Source organism: Talpa europaea (genome assembly GCF_964194135.1).
Source record: "Talpa europaea genome assembly, chromosome: 10".
Classification (NCBI taxonomy): Eukaryota; Metazoa; Chordata; class Mammalia; order Eulipotyphla; family Talpidae; genus Talpa; species Talpa europaea.
Genome location: NC_140077.1, coordinates 18,497,539 through 18,519,734, shown reverse-complemented (window position 1 = coordinate 18,519,734; position 22,196 = coordinate 18,497,539). Strand labels below are relative to the sequence as shown.

Genomic DNA, 22,196 nt, shown 5'->3' with positions numbered 1-22,196 from the left:
TTTTTCAGGACCGTGGAGAGGTACTGTTATCCCCACAGGCTTCCTAAGTAGCAGAAGTCACCATCCAAACCCATCATTTCTGATTTTCAATTAAATCAGCCTGCTACTTTGTTGTTGGCCAAAAATTCTTCTATATCCCACTTAGCCTTATTCTGGCTGCATGGAAATTAATGAGACTTCAAGTCTACTAAGAAGTAGAATTGTGTAGTGAGGGGAAAAAATGTATCTTTGCTTGCTAGTAACCTTAAGCAGATTGCTGCAGCTGAGCCTGTTTTTAAGGTGTAAGATGGGGATTAGGGCCACCTTGAAGAAGGGGCAGAAGGGGTTAAGTCTATGCAAAAGTCCTGGCACAATGGCTAGCAGTGAGTGATTATCCAGCAATATCACTCTTCTATCCTTCACCTTACCAAGTCTTACTGAGTCCAAATAACTCAGAATGAAGTCCCTGCACCTCAGGCCTTGGCCTGTGATAAAGAACCAGGGGGCAGGCTGTGGCAGGACCTGACTCTCTTCCATGCCATCAAGCACAAAGCCAAGAGATATACTCTGAAGTGCCACAGGATCCCCTTTCTCCTTCTTGCAGTCACCTGTTTAAGTAGTATCCCCCCATGAAGTCAAGATGTATCCTAGAAATACGTCCTCAAGATTTCAAGATCAAGAAAGCCTTCAGTTTGGAATTCTAGAATCTACTAAAAACTTCCTCCTACTCCCTCTCCAAAGCCACAGACACAACCTGAGAAATAGTATAAGCTTGAAGGGGAATACACATTACAGATCCCACACTGACACCTCCCTGTCTTCATCTTCCAGGTCCCATTCTTTGATCCCCACCTCCAACTGTGGGTAAAGACCAACCCAGTCACCAGGTGCTCATTACCCAACTACTGGAGTTTAATCTGTTTGCAAGGACCTCTATTTTTCAAAGCGAGATCTCCACAGAAGGGGCCTCTGGCAAGTCAGACACCGCCAGAAATCTCAAATGCCTGCGAGGGCCGAGCGGTTAAGTAAATGAATTAAAATGAACGTAATTCACTGGAAACTGTGGGGACCTTAGTGAAGGGGAGAGTACACTTCTACAAATGGCAGGAGGATCTCCACTCTGCCCATTGCGGTCATTCCAGTTCATTTCCTTCGCTTCATGCCACTCTTTGCAACTAAGCCTACGTTCTTCCTGCCTCGCCTCTCTTGGTGTGTCGCAGGCTTTCCCAGGGCCTCCCGCTCAGGGCGCTCCGGGAGCTGCAGAAGAACAGCTGAAGAAGAGATGCGATCTGACGTAGACCCACTTTTCCCCAGGGAACCCCAACTGGGCTGAGAATGCGGACAAAGCCTCACCCTGCGGGCCCCAACCTAGCCGGTAAAACCAGGGCCTCCCCCGCGGGAGTTCCGCGGTGGGTGAGGGCGCACAGGACACCTCCCAGAAAACTCTAACCTTCCCGAAGGGCTAAAGGGAGCGAGGACAGGATCAAGGGACATTACAGGGTTGTGTGTTTCCCGGGTGGGAAACCTCAGTCCTTTACGTTCCCCCTCTGTTCCAACCACTTCCAAACCAAACGATTCTTGGGGCGGGGGCTGCGGACACGGGGAGGCTCCCGCACAGAAGGCTCTGTCGGCGCGCCCAGGGTCTGTCGCGCGCAGCTGCGGCAGCCACTGCGCTTCCCCGCCCCCCTCCGGGATGGCCCCCTTCCCTCTCCCCGCCAGACCGCGAGCAGGAGCTCCGCCCCCAATGCGCCGCCCCAGCCCCGCGCCTTAAAACCCGGTGCTCACCGCCTCGCCGCGCCCCGCCCGGAGCACCTCTCCTCGGCGCTGTCCTCGGTAGCCGCGCGCCCGCCCTGCTCCCGGCACCATGAGCTTCGGCTCGGAGCACTACCTGTGCGCAGCCTCCTCCTACCGCAAGGTGTTCGGAGACGGCTCTCGCCTGTCCTCGCGCCTCTCCGGGGCTGGCGGCGCGGGCACCTTCCGCTCGCAGTCGCTGTCCCGCTGCAATGTGGCCTCCTCGGCCGCCTGCTCCTCGGCTTCGTCGCTCGGCCTGGGCCTGGCCTACCGCCGCTCGCCGGCGTCCGACGGGCTGGACCTGAGCCAGGCGGCCGCGCGCACCAACGAGTACAAGATCATCCGCACCAACGAGAAGGAGCAGCTGCAGGGCCTGAACGACCGCTTCGCCGTGTTCATCGAGAAGGTGCATCAGCTGGAGACGCAGAACCGCGCGCTCGAGGCCGAGCTGGCCGCGCTGCGCCAGCGCCACGCCGAGCCCTCGCGCGTCGGGGAGCTTTTCCAGCGCGAGCTTCGCGACCTGCGCGCGCAGCTGGAGGAGGCGAGCTCGGCGCGCGCGCAGGCCCTGCTGGAACGCGATGGGCTGGCGGAAGAGGTGCAGCGGCTGAGGGCGCGCTGCGAGGAGGAGAGTCGCGGGCGTGAAGGTGCCGAGCGCGCCCTAAAGGCGCAGCAGCGCGACGTGGACGGAGCCACGCTGGCGCGCCTGGATCTGGAGAAGAAAGTGGAGTCGCTGCTGGACGAGCTGGCGTTTGTGCGCCAGGTGCACGACGAGGAGGTGGCCGAGCTGCTGGCTACGCTGCAGGCTTCTTCCCAGGCCGCGGTCGAAGTGGACGTGGCTGTGGCTAAACCAGACCTGAGTTCCGCGCTGAGGGAGATCCGTGCCCAGTATGAGTCCCTGGCTGCCAAGAACCTGCAGTCAGCCGAGGAGTGGTACAAGTCCAAGTTCGCCAACCTGAATGAGCAGGCAGCTCGCAGCACCGAGGCTATTCGAGCCAGCCGCGAGGAGATTCACGAGTACCGGCGCCAGCTGCAGGCACGCACCATCGAGATTGAAGGGCTGCGTGGGGCCAATGAGTCCTTGGAGAGGCAGATCCTGGAGCTGGAGGAGCGGCACAGTGCGGAGGTGGCTAGCTACCAGGTAAAGGTTGCAGTGTTGCATGGGGAGGGTACATACGGGTGCTCTCCCGCACAATTGGGGCGGAAGGGGAGAAATAAAGTAGTGGGAAGGAGCAGCCCCGACTGGAAGTGGTGGCAAAGAAAGGCTCTGGAGTCTCCACCGCTGATTTTAGGGACCCGACCCCCCCCCTTTTTTTTTTAGCTCCTATCTTACATCCTTGTCTGAGACAAAGAAACCCTTAAGCTTTTGTTCTTCGGAGTCTCAAATCTAATGCATGCGTTCTTGTCAGCAAGTGGTCATAAAGACCTGGTGACCTGAAGAACTATTCCCCACCCAAGTAGAAGCGAGCCCAGTGGAGTTGGGTTACATCCCCTCCGTGGTTGACAGTGCTGTCTAGGCTGCCTGGCTTGTTTGGTTGACTTTGAAAGGCTTTTTCTGCGTCCTGGGATTAATCTGCATGGCGTGTAATCTGCTGTAGGGTGTGAGGAAGAATGTTGCATTGAACTGGGAAGGGTCCTTCGACATTTTACTGACGTTGCCCTTAAAGGAGTAGAGATTGAAAGTCAAAGAACTGACATGTGTACGCGTGCGCGCGCGCGCACACACACACACACACACATATTCGTACGTTTCCTTGCTAACATACTGATGGTATTTCTTCGGCTAAAGAAAGCGCTACCCACTGGCTAAACAAGAATGGTCAGAGCGCTGTCCTCGGTGCTGATTTCGAGATGTGCGAAATGCTGTCTCTACAGTCGCTGTCCCAGTTTCGACTCTCCAGGCAATTAACTGCTTTTTTTTCTTCTGTAAACACCAACACATCAGTCTTGGCTACCTGCAATAAAAGGTCACTATGTGGACAGCATTAATTTTCACTTTCATGGATGGCTTAGCGCTTAACAGAAACCATTGATTCTGCTCAGCAGCAGTGAGATCCCACTTGAAAAATGCTCATATTTCTTAACATTTTCCCATCCTAAGTCTATGTAATAAAACACAAATAAATCTTTGAGATAGGTCACTTATTTTTTTCCATCTTTGCCTGCTTCGAAGCTCCTATGAAGGTATTGATGGGCTTTTTCTTTCTTGTCTCTTCAAACAAAGGGCATTGCTTCTTCAGTTTTGTTATGTATAGGATCACAAAGTGCACAGAGGTAGGAAAAAAGTGCAGAAATCTGTATTGTGTTGCTCAGATTTGATGTATAATGAAATCTCCATTGGCTAGAATGCTAGTAATTCAGAAACTTGCAATAATTTATTCTAACCAAGACTGAAGTATACATTAAACTAAATACAACCCAAAAAGTAGTGAAAGCTCAAAAGTACTATTTTAGCCCAGTTAGAATTATTATTGGTATGCAGGTTATTTGCTATTCGTTATATTCACTTTGTTAATGGAAGAAAGCTTGCTTTTCTTTTGTTTTGATTGGTTTGAAATTACATTACTATTCAAATAATACTTCTATTCTGCCTCAAAATCTGTAACTCAAACTTTTCATTATGTGACCTAGCCCCTGGAGGGCCCAAATAGTCAACTGAGACTTCATGTCCTCTTCTAGAAGCCTCAAAGACTGATGTAGGTGGTCTTCTGAAGGGTTAGCCCAGTATTTTTACAAAAAAAGATAATTTACCTACAGATGCCACCTGAACTGAGCTTTGGCATGTCCTCTGTTTGGCCCTACCTTCTAAAAGGTAGTGGCAATATTGTCTGATTTGTTTTGTGTGCTTTAAAATGCCTTAAGTGTTAGACAATAGAAGGGTCATCCAAACATAATCTGCAGGAAACAAACAAACAAAAAACCAGAAACTGCGGCATCTGTGGCTCTGCAGTGCTGCCCCCTCCCCCCACCCCACCATCAGCTTTAGCCTTCAGAGCCTCAATGGGCCTGCTGGTGGAGTGGAAAATATCAGATCACAGAGCTCTATTTCCTGCTCCTGGGAACCCTAGGCGGACGAGAGAATCAGCTGTAACTGCAGATCCTGAAGTCATGGGGGTGTCCTCTGCCTTTTCTAACAATCTTGGCAGAGCTGACAAAATGAAAAGCCTCCTCCACAGTGATATTCCACCATTGTTTCCTTGCCCTATCACCCCTCCCCCCTTCCCTCCTTTCACTGCATTAATGGGAGTCTGTTCTCTTTCTTCCGCTAAAGAGATTAGTGACAGGTCCATTTTCCTTTGCAAGCTTGCCACCATCTAAGACCCCATTAAGGTCATGCTTCCCTACCCCAGAGAGCTGACAACCTATCTAAAGAGAGAAAGCTTATTACAGTTTTGAAAGGGTAAAGAATGATTCAAGGTGACATAGTAAGTACATGCACAATGGTGTATGAGCGAGTACGAATCAGGCAACAGGAGGAATTTGAAGAGCTGGCCTGTTGTCTTCAGAAACCATATGCTGCCATCCTCCTTAGCTAAAGGCTTTTACATGTCTGACACAGGACAGTTATGGTTCCTGCATAAGTGCTTCCCCACATTAGAGTCCCAGTGCTGCCAGAGGTGCCTAAGGTTCTTAATGGGTCCTGGGGACCCTAACCTGTGCTGTAGTCAGTCTTGGAAAGCTGAAGCTTTCCTTGAAAGACCTTGGCTGAACAATCAAGAATGTCATTAGTTAATGTCCTCCAGGGAGTTGAGCCAAGAGTGCCCTCCTCTCTCCAGCATGAGATTAGAATATAGCCTAATTAAATAGCCGAAAGGGGCTGGCCCCTTGGGGATTGGGGTTGGCAGTGGCTACATATAAATCTATAGCTTGATAGATCCATTTCTGAAATTAGAATTTTAAAAAAAACTACATTTGGTCTTTTAAACTCTTCCATGTGCTTTTTTTTTTTTTTTTTTTTTTTTTTTAGTTTAACTTTTGCCTCTCTCTAGCTCACTGTTTTATTGCCACCTGGGCCTCCATGATTAACTAGTTTACAGAAATAAATTGAAGGTAGTGGTTTTTAAACTCATTGACACACCAAGGTCACTTGAGGGTTTAAAAAATGATTCTTAGGCCCACTCTCAAAGATTTGGATTCAGTAGTTCACAGATGGGACCCAGGAACACATGTTTCCAACAAAAGTTCTATATCCTATCATTCATTAGACTGATTTTGGGGTGCACTGAGAAAAATCACATTTCCCAGTGTAAACCTGCTAACAGAGAGATATATATAATGCAAGATTTTAAAGCATAGTAGGGGGAAAAATGGGTTAAAGCAAAGCAGGGAGAGTAAAGCATGCACTGTGACCTAACGGGTAAACCACTATAAAAATCCTCTCTCCATCTAACTTTCTCCTGCAGAGCAGTCATTCTGGATGGCCTCCTTCAATCAGATTCATGGCACTCACTACAGTTTACCTGACTGAGGGCCCCCAAAGTGATGGAATTCATAGCACTGTTTGTCATTATTGTTCTTGCTGCAGATGCTAGTGTGGCCAGTCCTTTCCCAAATTTTTCCAAACCCAGAGGAACATGCGGAGCACTAGTCTTAGCTACTCTGGGAAGGACCCCAGCTGGAGCGGGGAGTACCTTTCTCCCATCCCATCAGGCTAGACTAGCAGCAGCTGCGTGGTTGGAGGAGGGGACAGACTGCAGCACTCTGCTCAGATTTCGAGCTGGAGGCCATCTTTAGCAGGGCTTTTGAAGGGCAATGCAAGACACTGCCTAGGGTGGGGAAGGGAATGCAAACAAAGAGAGGAGCCCTAGAAGAGAGCAGTGGTCAGCAGTGAAAACCATTCCTTCTGAAAGGAGCAAAGTCATGCATTTTGTCCACTCTGAGCCTTAAAATGGACGTGTGAAATGTGTAACATGATAGTTCAAGAAAATCTCACCTATTTAGAACTCAGCTCCCCAACAACCTCTTATTCAGAACACTCAACTGTGAACAAAATTTTGAAAAAGGACCTCAGGAACCTGCTGAGGATACAAAACATCTGTCTCTAAATAGTGTCTTAGGAAATTTGCCCCTCTGATGCCCCCAGCCTATTCATTCTTACTTTACTTGATTCTACAGCGCTTTGCTATTTGAATCACCAGCCTGCTGAGGATAGGAGACCTGGAGTCAGACATTGTCAAAAATGAGTAGCAGCAAGTCAGTTCAACTTTCAGGATGAAAAATAAAAACAGTAAATAGCACTAATTACACTGTAGTGGCAGGAATGGCCACTGAGCAGGTTTTCAGATCCAGCACACCGGGTAAAGGAGGAGTCAGAGCCCTCAGTGGCTTTTTGCAGGTCTTTTATTGGGATTTAGTGGGCACATGGCAGGCAGGAGTGCTGGGGGGCCGAGAGGCTGGCAGGCCTCCCAGCCCCCAGCAAATCTTCACTCTATCTAGGCTCTCTGACGTTCTCTGCTTCTGCTTCTTTGCTTCTCTCTCGGCTTCTCTTTGGCTTCTACTGGCATCCCCGTGACGCCGCCCTTAAAAAGCCCAGTCTTAGCTCAGGTGAATCCCATCTGCCTATGCCCACACCCTATTCCAGGTGCCCGCCATCAGGCATGCATTCAGGACCGCAAGGATCCATCATCTATCCTGATGGCAGGAGGGCAGAAAACCCTGACATTTTTCCTTACCCTACATACACTAACTCAAACACTGATCTTGGGGCCAGTGAGGGTAGAAATAAACAGCCTGAAATACCAGGTTGACCTAAAAGGTAAAAGATATCACAGCATTACGGAAAAATAATTGGTCATTATCCTAACTCTTACTTGCTGAGAAAGGCAGCGCTATGCTTAATGTCCTATTTAAGGGTGACAGAAACTACTTTAGGTTTTTATTCAAAATTATGACTTTTTAAAAACCTGATGCTTTATGGGATCTGCCTCCAACTATCAATATTAGTTTTATTGTGCATTGCTTTGCTTAGGTATCTAAGGGGCTGCTGGGAGAGTTCATAATAACTTGTCCATATCATTAAAAAGGTAGAAAGTCACATGGTATGATATTAGCAACAATAAAAATCACTAGCACTGAGGAGTTCTGTGTGCCAAGTGCTGTTCCTATGCCTGTTATCTAATTAACAGGCAATGGACTCATCTTTATTAGTATTATCATATAACGTGAGGTTCAGGACACCTCAGAAAAGAATAAATATGATTTTCCATATGCAAAAATGAAAGTTTTGAAGAAACTAAAATAGAGGAAACTGAGGTATGTTGTATGTTTGTGCCAGGGCAAGAAATGCAACCCCATAATGCTATTAAATTCCTCTTTTCATTTAACATCTCTGCTCATTTGCATAATGAGAATATTTCCTCCTCTTCTTTTCCCCCCCTCACCACAGTAAATAATTATGTATCTTCCCTACTGTATCATTAACCAATTTGCTCATTGGTTGGTTTAAACTCCTATAGCAACCATCAAGTAAAATTTCTTGATAAAAATTCTTTTAAACCTTCATGACTTCTCAACATACTGGACTATTTCCATCACTGCCCAGTGTAATAGGTATTTTTCCCTACTGCTTATTATTCCTTGCCCTGTACCCATCATTCAATTGAGTCTCTGTTCTCAGTATTCCTGTCAATATTTATAGAACAGGTAGGTGGTATGAATTTTAATTCTTGTTGCAGAATCTCCTGATTTGGAAGTTCCTGCCCCCTGAAGTATCAGCTCAGCTTTTCATCATCGCTTCATCATCATACAAAGGCAGTTACAAGGGTCTCTCAGTACTTATTAGTGTTCCTGAGGTTTCTCATATGTTTATTTGCATCATTTCATTAATCACTGCTCTTCGTGTCAACAAACTTGCAGCTGAATTATATGGGTTTTTGTTCACATCTTTTGGTCATAAGAAAAGAGAGCATATGTTGTAGCATCATTCATCCAATAATTATCCATTAAACATCTACAGTGTGTATTGTACAAAGCGCTGGGCTTCACGCCTTTCTTCTGGACACAAAGAGTCCTGTTTTCATGTTAATTCCATTCTAAAGCAGTAGTTCTCTAACAGAAGTAATTTTCCCTCTAGGGGATGTTTAGCAATGTCTGGAGACATTTTTGTCACAAGTAGGTGGGAGGGGCAGAGGTCAGAGATACTGCTAAACATCCTAAGATGTCACATAGCAACCCCCCATGTCCAAGAATCATTCTGTTCCAAATGTCAATAGTGCCAAGGATGAAAAACCCTGCCAGAGAGGAAGCTGGCAGAAAATAAGCTAGTAAACTAATAAATGAAAATAATTTCAGATAATATTAAGAGCTAAGAGCTTGTAGCCACTTTCAAGTGATACTTTTTTCTAATCTGTCTTCCCACTGGACTTTTCCTAGTTAGCACACTGCTTCTTCATGGGCTAGCAGGTGCTCTGGCTTGACATAAAAGGATGGGCTAGATTGCAGCCTCCCTGGTGGTGCGAAGTGTTTGGACACAGAATTGTGGATCTATCCACAGCCATTGCAGCATGAGTTCAATCCCTGACCAGGGAGGTGACCCACATGGTGCAGCAGACCTCACTCCCCACACCTCAGAGGATTTACCAGAGACAGACTGGGGAACAGAACAGGCAGATTGACTGAAATACACTGCTGAAGGGAGCACCAGGCGAGTCAGGAGAGGTCTGCTGCGCCATGTCAGTAGCTCCCTGGCTGGCCAGGGATCGAACTTGCACCACCAGGGAGACACCCCCACCACCAATAAATAAATCTTTAAAAATTTATTTATTTTTATGCAAGAATTAGGGTACAGGCCAGAGATGCGGGGAGGGGGGTGAGAGGATTCACCAGAGACAGAGCAGGGAACAGAATAGGCAGATGGACGGACCAAAGTACACTGCTGAGGGGAGCAGCGGGCGAGAAAGGAGAGGTATGTCCCACCATGTGGGTTTCTCCTTGGCTGGCCGGGAATCAAACTTGTGCTGCAGTGGCTGCAGATTGCTTCATAGGTTGCATCCTAACCCCTGAGCCACCAGGAAGGCCCAATAAATAAATCTTTAAAAAAAAAAAAAAAGAATGGGCTAGATTGGTGTGGAGAGGTTACTTATGTTGGATGCCAGGGAAGATGTCTCTAAACAGCAAAATTCTAATTGTCTTCTGTGACACAGAATCAACCATGTAAAGACCTGGTAGAGCATTGCAGAGGTAATAGCAAGCCTAACAAGCCTGAGATAGCAATGAACTTGCTAAGTGTAAGGAACACTGAAATACAATGAGCAAGGGGAAAATATAGGCCATGCTGACAAGTTTGGACTTTATTCTATGGTCATTGGAGGATTTTAAGCAGGTGAGAAATAGGATCTTCTATGTTAAAAAAATCTTTATCAGTGCTCAAGAATCACAAATTTAAAGCTATTTTTCTTTCATGCTTGGGTGTGTACCTGGAAGAATTTGGTGTGTATGTGGAAGAATAGAAAAACTATTACATTAACCTAGTCTCTTTGAAAATGAAAAATAACATTATTTGGATTTTTTTTTAAGATTTTATTTATTTATACAAGAACCGGGGAATAGGCCAGATGTGCGGGAGGATACGAGGATTCACCAGAGACAGAGCGGGGAACAGAACAGGCAGAATGATGAAATACACTGCTGAGGGGAGCAGCGGGCGAGACAGGAGAGGTCTGCCTTGCCATGTGGGTTGCTCCGCAGATGGCAGGAATCAAACCGGCACTGCAGAGGCTGCGGACAGCTTCACAGCTCTGCGCTCAACCTCCTGTGCCACCAGGGAGGCCCCCATTTGGATTTTTAAGAATTCTGTGGAGTCATTTTTCTCCTTATCTATCATGTAAAATACTTTCAGTAAAATAATTGAGTGGCAGACTTCCTGGAAACCATCAAAATGAATAGAGGTAGAGAAGATGTATTGGCTGCCTTCTCTGTGCTTTTGAAAGTTGGAATTTTATGAATCTAAGATCTTAACCAGAGGTGTTGGGTTTTGGAAAGAATATGCAGTAACTGAGCTATAGCAATACAAGATTCAAGGAAGGAATGGCATGTAAATAAATAAGAAAGCATCTCCTTGGTGTTCAGTTGAAAATCATGTGCCTGTGGCAGGAGCTCCCAACCCTCACCATGCAGCCAACCTCCTGGGAACTTAAGGGGGACATGCAGATGCCGGGACCTCAACCCAGAACAGATGAATCAGAATTTGAGCTGGGTGAATGGGACATGGCATGACTGGGCATCTTAATGTGTATTCAGAGTTGAGAATTCTTCCTCTGTGTGAATCTCAATGAATTTCTGTCTGGTTTGGCCCACATCTTTCGGATGTGTTGATTTTCAGGATAGCATCGGGCAGCTGGAGAACGACCTGAGGAACACCAAGAGTGAGATGGCTCGCCACCTCCGGGAATACCAGGACCTGCTCAATGTCAAAATGGCTCTTGACATTGAGATAGCAGCTTACAGGTACTCTCAAAGGGCATGCTCACCCAAGCAGATCCAGTTACCTGAGGCAGTGCTACCCAGATTAGTGGTTCTAGTTTTTCCAATTTCTGATGAATAATGTGGGATGAGGAAAAATACCACTGGCCCCATCCAGGTGAACCTACCCTCTGTCCCTCAACTTGGACAACTCAGCTCTATCTTACTAGTCTTGAAGTATTCCACCTTCCTTTGCGAGGATATAAGGAGCTGAAGTGAATACACAGAAGTGGAAATAAAATCCACCAGACTCTAAAATTAGGATTAATACAACATAGAAAGTATTAATAGGTGAGGTATCCCTCTGGATTCTTACTCAAGGCAATGTTGAAGTCCCTTAGATAATGACAGCAGCTATTTTGAATGACTGCTATGTGCCAGACACTATATTAGCTCTTACACAAAAATTATCTAGGCATCAGGCCATATAATTCCCATTTTGTACCTGAGGAAACTTGACATCATAACTTGCTCAAAGTCACTGTGCAAGTAAATGGGAGAGCTCAGATTCAACCCCAGACATGTTCCATTCCCTTATCCTATACACTGAAGAAGTACAAATCTCAAGTTCAGGCTGAATTAAGCAGTTCTTTCCTCTTTTGTGGACTTCTCACCTCCTTACCTCCATTGCACTTAAGCACTTAAGGTATGAATTAGCAAAATTTTTCTCCCTAGAGCATTATGGACTCTTAAGTACAAAAATGGATGTAATGAGGCCAAGGGATGTTGTTTCCTTTTTGAATATATTTGTGACTAGGATAGGGTTCCCTATGATAGTACTTTAAATACAGCACACATATATACACACATCCATGCATCATACTCACATGTGCACACACAGGTGCTGAGTAAACTCCAAGTCTAGAATTCAATATTTATTGGTGTCAATCTCTTGAAGAAACTATGAAGTCTTACAGAATAGTTCTGAAGTGCACAGGGCCTGGAGAGTTCTTTTTTAAAAAAGTTGCAAGTTAACTTCCTGAAAGTTTTTTTCTGTTGGATTTACAGGAAACTACTGGAAGGTGAAGAGACACGTTTTAGCACCAGTGGATTAAGCATTTCAGGGCTGAATCCACTTCCCAACCCAGGTTATCTGCTCCCACCCAGAATTCTCAGTTCTACAACTTCCAAAATCTCATCCACTGGGCTGTCTCTTAAGAAGGAGAAGGAGGATGAGGAGGCTTCTAAGCCAGTCTCTAAGAAAACCTCCCAGATAGAGGAAAGTTTTGAAGAAATATTGGAGGAGACAGTAATAGCTACTAAGAAAATCGAGAAAACAAATATAGAAGAAAGCACCATTACAAGCCAAAAAATATAATTTTGTTGCTTAAAAAGAGTTCATGCTTATGAGGGGATAATATGCATTTGACTTGTTAAACAGCCAATTCCTCAACCAAAACACCTGTCACTGCTGTAAAACATTTTCAAGGCTTCAGTCTCACATTTAGCATTCAATACTTTCTCTAATAGGAAAACACCCCTTAGATTGGAGCAAACTGTAGTCCTAGAGCAATCACAGAGGAGTTATCTAAGAATACACCTTTCTCACCTAAGGCTCAGGCTTCACAGCGATGGCTGATTCAGGTACAGAGGAAGTACAAACTTAAGGTGCTAAATCTGTGATCATCGTCATTTGCTGTGAATTGAGAGTAAATCTGTATTCACTCACTTTACCCAGCTATTACCCAGCTGTATAATCTCACTCTCAATACCTAAAACATAAGATCACTGCCAAAGATAAACCAATGGTCCACACCCAAGGATACTCTGATACAACTGTCCCACAACGATAGGTATTTGTTTAATGGACACTTTCCTTCCTGCCCCCTCAATTCCATATATCCTTTTCTTCCATTTAGGGAAAAAAAAAAAAAGATGAGTGTAGTATTCTTCACTTTTAAACACATTTAGATTTTTCTCAAAAGAGTTTCCCCCCACCCCCGTTAGCTCTCTTTGCTCAATGGATAAAATTAGAAGCATGTTGGCCCTTTCTATGATTCGTGTAATGACTTCTCCGTACCCATTTCATATCCTTCTATTTCTGTAGGTTAAAAAAAAATGGCAGTGGTAAGTTTCAACGGTTGCCCCAACCAACAATGAAGAGCCCCTAGATTTTAGGCTTTCATGTTATTCAAATTCACTTATTTAGAAAATATTAATGTAGCTTTTACCTTAATTTTAGAATCTCAGTAATAGTTATCCCAAGCTGTGATTAAACTGACCGTAGATTTAGTAGTAAAAGCTAGAAGAGGTGAGTATTTATATGAATGGAAAACACCAAGGTCTCATTTAACTGTGTCAGTTTATTGTGGTGATATAAAATTAGCTGTTTATGCCCTTCTCCTTAGAATTCCTATATTCTCCTTCCCACCACTAGGTCCTAAAGAGGCCTTGTTGCCACTCTCCTATGCCTTTTAAGAGTGCTAAATATAGGATGTTTTAAACATAAACACATAATGCTACTGCCCAAAAGTAAAAGTCACTTCTGGTCAGTCAACACCACCAGCAAATATAAAAAAAGAAATCTTTCTCTTTTCTAAACGAATCTTGCCCAACAGCTTTCCCATTACTGCACTGTTGGTGGGGTCTCCTTCCCTGAGGGAGAGGAAGAGACAAGCAGACCAGAGAAGGGGCACACGTGTTCCTGCTCGCATGCTAGGAAGCAGGTTCAGGAGAGTCAGCTTTTTCATCTGCCCCCCATGTAGCAGCTGCATCGCCCAGTCTTCCACGTGTGCCAGGTTTGCACAGAATTTATTCTCTGCCAGCAGCCACTTCCACCAGAGCTGAAGAGTTGGTATGTGTCTGTCATCAATTTCCATTAAGAGCTCTGTGGTGATAAGGATATAATGCTGTTACTGAATGTTCTTACCTTAGCACATGTTTCAATAGTTCAAGGAACTTGAAAGATATTTTTCTCTTTTCCTGTACCCATCTCTGTCTTTACTCCCTATACTTACTGTAAAGCATTAGTAAAATAATTAAAAATCACATGAATCCCACCAACATAACTTGTGTACTGTGGTTTCTGCAACTTCAACTGAGAGAAGCACTATTATGGTTCAATGAGACAACTACTCCCCAAATAATTTAGAAATCATGTGTTCTCTGCTCCGTGAATCCACATTTGGTTGTTTTCTTTGCCAAAGCCTTGCGGGTATTTGTGTAAGACAGTCTGGTCTGAAGCACATTACACACTTAAGTGGACAGGTCCCAGCAAGGGGTAGGGAAACCAAATCAATCAATGAGAGACAATGCATTCTGTGCCTGAACAAGGATTTAACTAACTTCACTTGGTATTTCTGAGAATGAACTAGCAGAATGTACGTAATTAAAAAGTTCTTCAAAAACATAATCTTTCCTTCTTTGAAATTCCTTCTCTGACTATACTTCTGCAGAACCCAGGTGTTTAGGAAGAACAAGGTAGTATTCATGGAATTTTCCTCCATTGTAATGATTCTTAACCTTTTTTGGATTATAGACCCTATTGGAGAAAGGTATGAACCCTTTTCCTAGAAAAATACAAACACCAAACTTTGTACAGATTCCAGGGACTTGCGCCTCCTCGCTGACTACTTCTAGTGTCCAGAAGTTCATGGATGTCAAGTGGCCATTCTCTAATGCCATGCCAAGTTCCAGAATGGAGTGTACAAATGAGGGGATATATGGATGCAACTCATGATGCTGGTGAAGCTGGAGCTTGCTGCGTCCTGAACAATGTTTTTATTCTTGGTCCTTCTGGCTAAGGGCATTTGTATGCCATTCAAAGATAATTAACGCGACTGTTGGTAAAAGGAGGTCTGTTGGTTGCACACTAACAATGAGAGTTATAATTATCAAAATATCTGTTAGGGCTTATTAAGGAACAACAATCTCATCAACAGATGGGTTTGCAACATAGACAGTGGTTGTTGCTTCTAAGAATACCATTTGGTTAATGGATCCTTCTCTATGCAAAACCAGAGTCTGTTCATTACACTTACATAATCTTTTAATGACTCGCTGCTAATCACCATAAGTCTATTTATAAAAGAAAGTTTTTTTAAATTTTATTTTTATATTCCCCATACAAATGCAACCCCCTTGTTTTGACCCCAATCCCCAATCTCTCCTTTCCCTGCCCCCCCCCACCCCGCATAGTGTGTCTCTGGTTCATAGTTGTTTGTTGATTTTGATTTTTTCTTTCTTATAAGTTATTCTTTTTCCTGGTTCCTTATTTAGGTTTTCTAGATTCCTGCTATGAGTGAGACCATCCGGTATTTTTCTTATAAAAGAAAGTTCTTAAAAACATCTTAGGGCACTTATAAATTATTAAATCAGAACAATGACAGTAACATGGGAAACATGGTGTTCATAATCATTAGGCAGGGAGGAGAAGGGGTAGAAAGCCGCCACAACCACTGTTAGAACAGAATAGGACAACAAAGTGAGAATGGGTTGTGGCAAAACCTTCTGCAAAGCGTATTGATTATACTATACAGTAAGATTTACTGTATAAATTCACTATACAGTAAGATCCAGAGACTTATTAACAGTGGCTATGATTTTTCAGTCTCTATTTACTATGTGTCAGACACCACAGTAGACAGTAAATATAGCATTATTTCATTTAAACTTCACAGCCACACTTTAGGAGCAGTGTTTGTAAGCTCATTTTGTCACAGTGTAATCTCCATAAAAAGGGAGGTTCCAGATTCCCTGCCCCACCTAATGAAGGGTGGAGCTGAGTGGCAGGGGTCTTGGAAGAAAGAAGGAAGCACGTGGAGTAGGGGCTTATAAAGAAAGAGGGGCTGCTTGCTTCTTGGCTTTGGACTTGCACCAAGAATTTGGGGGACCTGGAGGGACACATGTGGAGCTGAGATATGTAGAGATATTTGAAAGAGACATGGGTGAGAGGTCCTTGATTTGCACTGATTTTGCTCCTTTCATCCCAAATTTTCCTTGCCCCTTTCCGATGGATCCCTGCCAGAAGGTGCCTTAAACTTTTTTGGGTTTTTGGGTCTCAGTGACCCTGTTTTGGGCTGACCCTGTTTGGCTGGATAACTTTGCATGTTTTATTGGGAAACTGTTATCCTTTCTTCTCTATGCACATTATCCTATTAACGTTCTTTCACACTAAGAGTTTGTTTTGTCTTTGTGCGGCGGATGATAGGTTTGGGGGACTTGGGGTACCCCCATTCTGCATACAATTTCACAAATGAGGAGAGAGAGCTTAGAATGACAAAGTTAAGACCCTTGTCTTATCGTCATTTACCAGAAGCAGCAGAACTTTAATTTGAGCCTTGGTTTTCTGTCTGACTCGTTAGTGCTTGTTTTCCTTTGCTATGTTGTCTCTCTACCTAAAAGTAAGTCCCCTCACTTGAGCATGTAGATGACTTTTTTCCACCTCCCTTTTCACCTCTTCCTCTCCAGTTTTCACTGTCACAGAAACACATGGCAACCCCAAGTCTCACTGGCCAACTATTGGCTTCATTGACTTCCTAAGCCTGCTGCCTTCCGGCGTTGCAATGGGGCGGCAGCTGCTCAAAACGCAGCTCTGGGCCTATTCATCTATGACTCACCCCTGTTCCTGCTAAAAAATATTTTTTAAAGGAGATTTTAAAAATAATTTTGCAGGGCCTCCCCGGTGGCGCAGCGGTTGAACGCTGGGTTGCGAAGCTCCCCGCCGCCTCTGCGGTGCCTGTTCGATCCCCGGCTGCTCCCCGGCCACCCGAGGAGGGTCCCACATGGCGCGCAGACCTCTCCTGCCGCCCGCTGCTCCCCTCAGCAGTGTACTTCGGTCCTTCTGCCTGCTCTGCTCCCTGCTCTGGCTCTGGTGAATTCTCTCACCCTCCCGCGCTTCTGACTGTACCCAGTGCTTGTATAAACAAACAAACAAATAAATAAAAATACATGCCTCTTTAAAAAAAATAATAATTTTGCAAAAGAATTCTGTAGCTCTGTGCCAAAGGGCCTGGAAACAAGAGAGTATTACAGAAGGGACAATTCCTTAAAAGACGGTAAATCCAGAGTATTCAGAATTCACTGTATCTCACTGAACTAAAGAGGGGGCACAAAATTTGAGCAACTGATTCCCCCCTAACCCCCCGCCCATCTATAACATGGCAGAGATAGAATAAAAACAGAAAAATGGCGACGGTTAAAAAAAAAAAAAATTTGAGCAACTGTCTGGAAAGTAGAGATTATGCAAATCATATATAGTCCTGGGGATTGCTCTATAGACCTTACCTGTTAACTCAAGCAGGGAACCCATAACCGCCCTTTCATGACTTCAAAGGCAAACATGAAACAATTTTAAACGTATATTTTAAAATCATTGGAACAGGGCCTCCTCTGGTGGCGCAGTGGTTGAGCGCTGGGTTGCGAGGCTGCCCGCGGCCTCTTCAGCGCCAGGACGATCCGCAGCCACCGGCGAGGTTCCCACCAAAAATAAATGAATAAATAGATAGATAAATAAATAAATAAATAAATAAATAAATAAATAAATAAATAAATAAAAATCATTGGAACAGAAAGCAGATTGGTAGTTGGCCAGGGCTGGAGAGAAGGGATGGTTTACTTACAATAGTTAAAATATGGATAAATTCAGTGGATATGGGATTTTATTTTGGAGGGATGATAATGTTTTGGAACTAGGTATAGGTGGAAGTGCACAAATATTATGATATATTAAATGCTCCTGAATTGTTCACTTTAAAATAATTAATTTTATGTTGTATAAATTTCACCTCAATTTAAGAAATCCATTTGTAGTGAATTTATGGAATTATCAGAAATATATAATCATGGAAGCCTGTTATAATTTCTGCTCTAGCTGAGACCATTATATACACTCACCCTGGGTCAATCCCAGTCAGAAGAAATTCCATTAGGACAACACAAACCAAATTTATTAAGAGTATCAGTTTCAAAACAGAGCCTGGAGAAAAAGCCAGAAATCTCCCTAAATATAAACAAAAGAAAGACTGGTTAGAAATATGGCTTGCTTGTGAGCACCCATCACTGATTTCCAATTAATATTATTTTTATTATGTCATCATAAATCTTTAAGATTCTGAGAAATATCTAAATCAAAAGATAGTTTTTCACATTAGAACCAAATAAATTTGTGTACTTAGAAACACAATAACTTAAAATGGGAATTATTTCAAAAATAACTTTTTTTTTTTAGATTTATTTTTTATTTATTTATACATACAAGCACTGGGTACAGTCAGAAGCGCGGGAGGGTGAGAGAATTCACCAGAGCCAGAGCCGTGAACAGAGCAGGCAGAAGGACCGAAGTACACTGCTGAGGGGAGCAGCGGGCGGCAGGAGAGGTCTGCGCGCCATGTGGGACCCTCCTCCGGTGGCCGGGGAGCAGCCGGGGATCGAACCGGCTCTGCAGAGGCTGCGGGCAGCTTCGCAACCCAGCGCTCAACCGCTGCGCCACCGGGGAGGCCCAATATCAATAGTTTGAGTTAAGTAGTATGGTACCCATTTGCAGATAAGAAAAAACTAAAGCTCAGAGAAGTGATCTAACATGTCCAAGATCATATAACTATGCAAGTAGCAAAGCTGGAAGCCAAAACTATGCAGTCCAATTCCATAATCCATGCCCTTAACCACAATGCAAAAAGGACTCTATGTCTTTGGGGGGTAAAAAAATCTGTTCAAGGCAACTTTTCTCTTCTTAATCTTCTAATTTAAAATACTGTTCATCTAGCTTTCTCTTGGGGATGAGTTTTCTTAAGATTAGAAGAAAATATCTCATTTAAACGAAAATAACATCACAATAAGAATCCCTGAAAACTACAGACACCGTTAGATGAAAATCAAAATGCAGTAAAGCTCCAACCATAATATTCCTTCTTTGTAAGTAAATACTTGGCAGGCTTTGCAGAGATCAATATAGCATTTCATTTGTGAGTGGACTATTAAGCTCTAGAAGTAATAAAGTTTAGATTTCATTAATCTAGTTTTGAAGATAGGCCAATAATCCAACTTGTATACTCAACATACTGAAAAGGATAAAAACTGAGGACCTACTTTTCGCCCACACCACCTATTTTATTTTTTTTGTGTGTGTAGAAGAACCGGGATGTTGGCCAGAGGTGTTGGGGGTGAGAGGATTCACCAGAGACAGAGTGCAGAGCAGAACAGGCAGATAGACTGAAATACACTGGTGAGGGGGGCAGCAGGCAAGACAGAAGAGGTCTGCCACACCCTATGTGGGTCAGCTCCCTGGCTGGCCCGAGGTTCAAACTCATGCTGCAGAGGCTGCAGATAGCTTCACAGTGTTGTGCTTAATTAACCCCTTGCGCCACCAGGGAGGCCTGGAGAGATTCCTTTTGAAGACACTTTCATCTGATCTCTAAACTAAGAGCATGCAAGGCACTAAGGTGGGACATTTGTTTGTTCTTGCTTTTTGCTTTTCCTTCATCTAAGTCTTTGACCTTTGTTATTTGAAGAAAACTACCATGCACTGCCTCCTCACCCTTAAGTTTTCACTTCTCCAATTAACCAGATGCAATTGCTCAACATTTGCTTTGTTCTTTTGGACTGGGTCTCTTCCTGACTGTTCTGCAGCTCACTGTCCTCCTACCTGTCAATACCTTTGAGGTATGCTACTCAGAACTGAACACAAGATGCATTGGAGAGTAGAAGTATTAATTCCTTTGATCTGAAACTGTTGATGTAGCCCAAGATCACTTGGTTTCTAGGGTAGGGATGTGGGTGGTTGGGGTACGTACATCTGCATAACCCAGTCAATCATCATCTCAATTTACTGTCTGGTAGTACCAGGCCAAATAGATATAACCAGATAGATAGAATTTGGGATTTGGGGAGGTCAAGTTCAGAAGGAACAAAAAGGGTCAGACTCGTTGTGACTCTACAGTCACAACTGTAGACTGTATACAGTCACAACTGTATCAGGATCTGCCTTTTTATTAAGATTCTAAGAGATTCTCAGTGTAACCCGTAGGATGTGCATTCTTTGAGGTTAATTACCCCCATTTAAATTTCATCTTGTCCACACAATGTCTAATCAGCCATAAATTAACTTAGATTTGTTCAATGCAGAATGCTTATCAAATAATTACATTCAATATTCTAATTAAAAAAAATAGGTTAGTGTAACTTCTGAGTGCCCAGTAAGAGTGTCCTTATATGCCTGAAGCCTTAGGCCACACTAGTCTGTGCTAATAATGTGACTTAGAGTCAATGCCTATTTTTGTATACCTGAGGCTCCGGGACATGCTTTATTAATTTGACTAATGGGCATGTACTGGGGTCTCAAGGACTGAATCAATCACAAATATACTGTATGGCCATGTTACTCTCAATAAAACCCCTGAATACTAAGGCCATCCTGGTTGGCAACACTTTCCACATTTCACTTCATTTTCGGGAGAATTTAATATCCCTGCATCTCCAGTGGGAGAGAACTGGAAGCATATACCTGGTTTCTCCTTACTCTGTCCTACATGTTTTCCCTTTGCTGATTTAAATCACATACTTTTACTGTCATAAACTATAACCAGGAATGGTTACGTTCCCAAGAGTTCTTCTAGTGAAGCACTCAACCTGTGGGTGCTCACGTGGATCCCTTATACTGATAGGTTAATATGGGACAAGAATAAAAATATTCGGTAATTTGTGCAAGAGACATTTAAGAGATGACTAGTCCATGATTGCTATTCTGTTCATTATCAAATAACAGCATCTGGTATAATCAGATGTCTGTGGAATATAATCAGATGTCTATTAAGTATCAATGTGATGTAGTTTAACCTTGCTTTACTTTTCAAAGTTTAACTTTGATTTGAGTATCTTGTCTCAAAGGTTTTTGGTTACTTTTCGATAAATCCACAATAAACACAAACATTTCAAAATAGGTTAAAATAAAATTTTATTAAAAATTTGTATTAAATGTTGAGATTAATACATAATTCACAAATTCTTTACAAAACAATTGCCAATTCTTGTCCAGTTGTAATTGCTTCTATGCAGGTTTGGAAATTTGAAAGTAAAATTAGTCTACAAAATATATCTTTTAGAAAGCATCACAATGCCAACTTTAGGCAAAATAATGTTTAAAACTGAAATCTTTGCATGCAAGTGAGTTCTCAAACACTTATAATTCTTTATCCCAGAGACAAAGTAAGGGGAATATAAACATTAAGCTCTCTTACAGAGGAAATAATAAGTATTCTGTAAATGTCTCAAATTTTTCTATTACTTTCAGAAGTAGTGCCATTTTAAGGTATTGACAATCACATTGTATGCTCAAATAAAATGACTGTCAATTAAACATTCAAAGAATAATGTTGCAAAGAAGCACCCCTTGTAAGATATGTTAAAGAAGTCTTTCTTACACTGAAGGCTTATCGGATGGGCCATAAACCCAACAGGAGACATAATAATTCATTCCTTTTACAACTGAATAACATCTCTGTAGTAGTGTTGCTGGTATAAAAAAAGATTCAAGTTCAAAATATGATATCAACATATAAAAGTGTAAATAGTTTTGGTCCTTGTCTGAAAGATCCATCCTGTAGTTTAACAAAGACTGGCGTTGCTTCTTCAGTTCAAAAGCATATTTTCCCCCTCATAGGTGACTACCCAAATGGCATCATTCCAGAGAGCTGAATCCAAACCACCAGCTTGGAAAGGATATGGCTCAATGATGAAAACAGCAACCGATTTACCTCAAATATGAGGAAGCAAAATCAATGTCAAGGTTTTTGAAATCACAAGAAATTTAAAAATTCACTGCTTTGAAAGTTTCCCCTGAGCTATGGATGCTTTTTATATATAGTCTCTAGTAAAACAGATGCATTCCATCATTCCAAGTTTCACTTATAAATGCTATGGTGCCTGGTGCTAAAAGTAGATAAAGTGTGTCTTGTACAGCACAAAGTGGTAGCAACTACACATTTCATGGAAATCTTTGGTAAGATGCAATCCTGCAAAAATCTCCTTATAATGCT

At 43.3% G+C, this 22,196-nt stretch overlaps 1 protein-coding gene across 1 annotated transcript; it reads left to right on the top strand.

Moving 5' to 3' along the window:
* Window positions 1-1,843: 1,843 nt before the first annotated feature.
* INA (internexin neuronal intermediate filament protein alpha) lies at window positions 1,844-12,544 on the top strand (the record flags this gene model as incomplete). Its single annotated transcript, XM_084244388.1, has 3 exons — window positions 1,844-2,908; window positions 11,087-11,211; window positions 12,235-12,544. 3 exons carry the CDS (start codon window positions 1,844-1,846, stop codon window positions 12,542-12,544), a joined length of 1,500 nt encoding a protein of 499 aa, XP_084100514.1.
* Window positions 12,545-22,196: the final 9,652 nt, after the last annotated feature.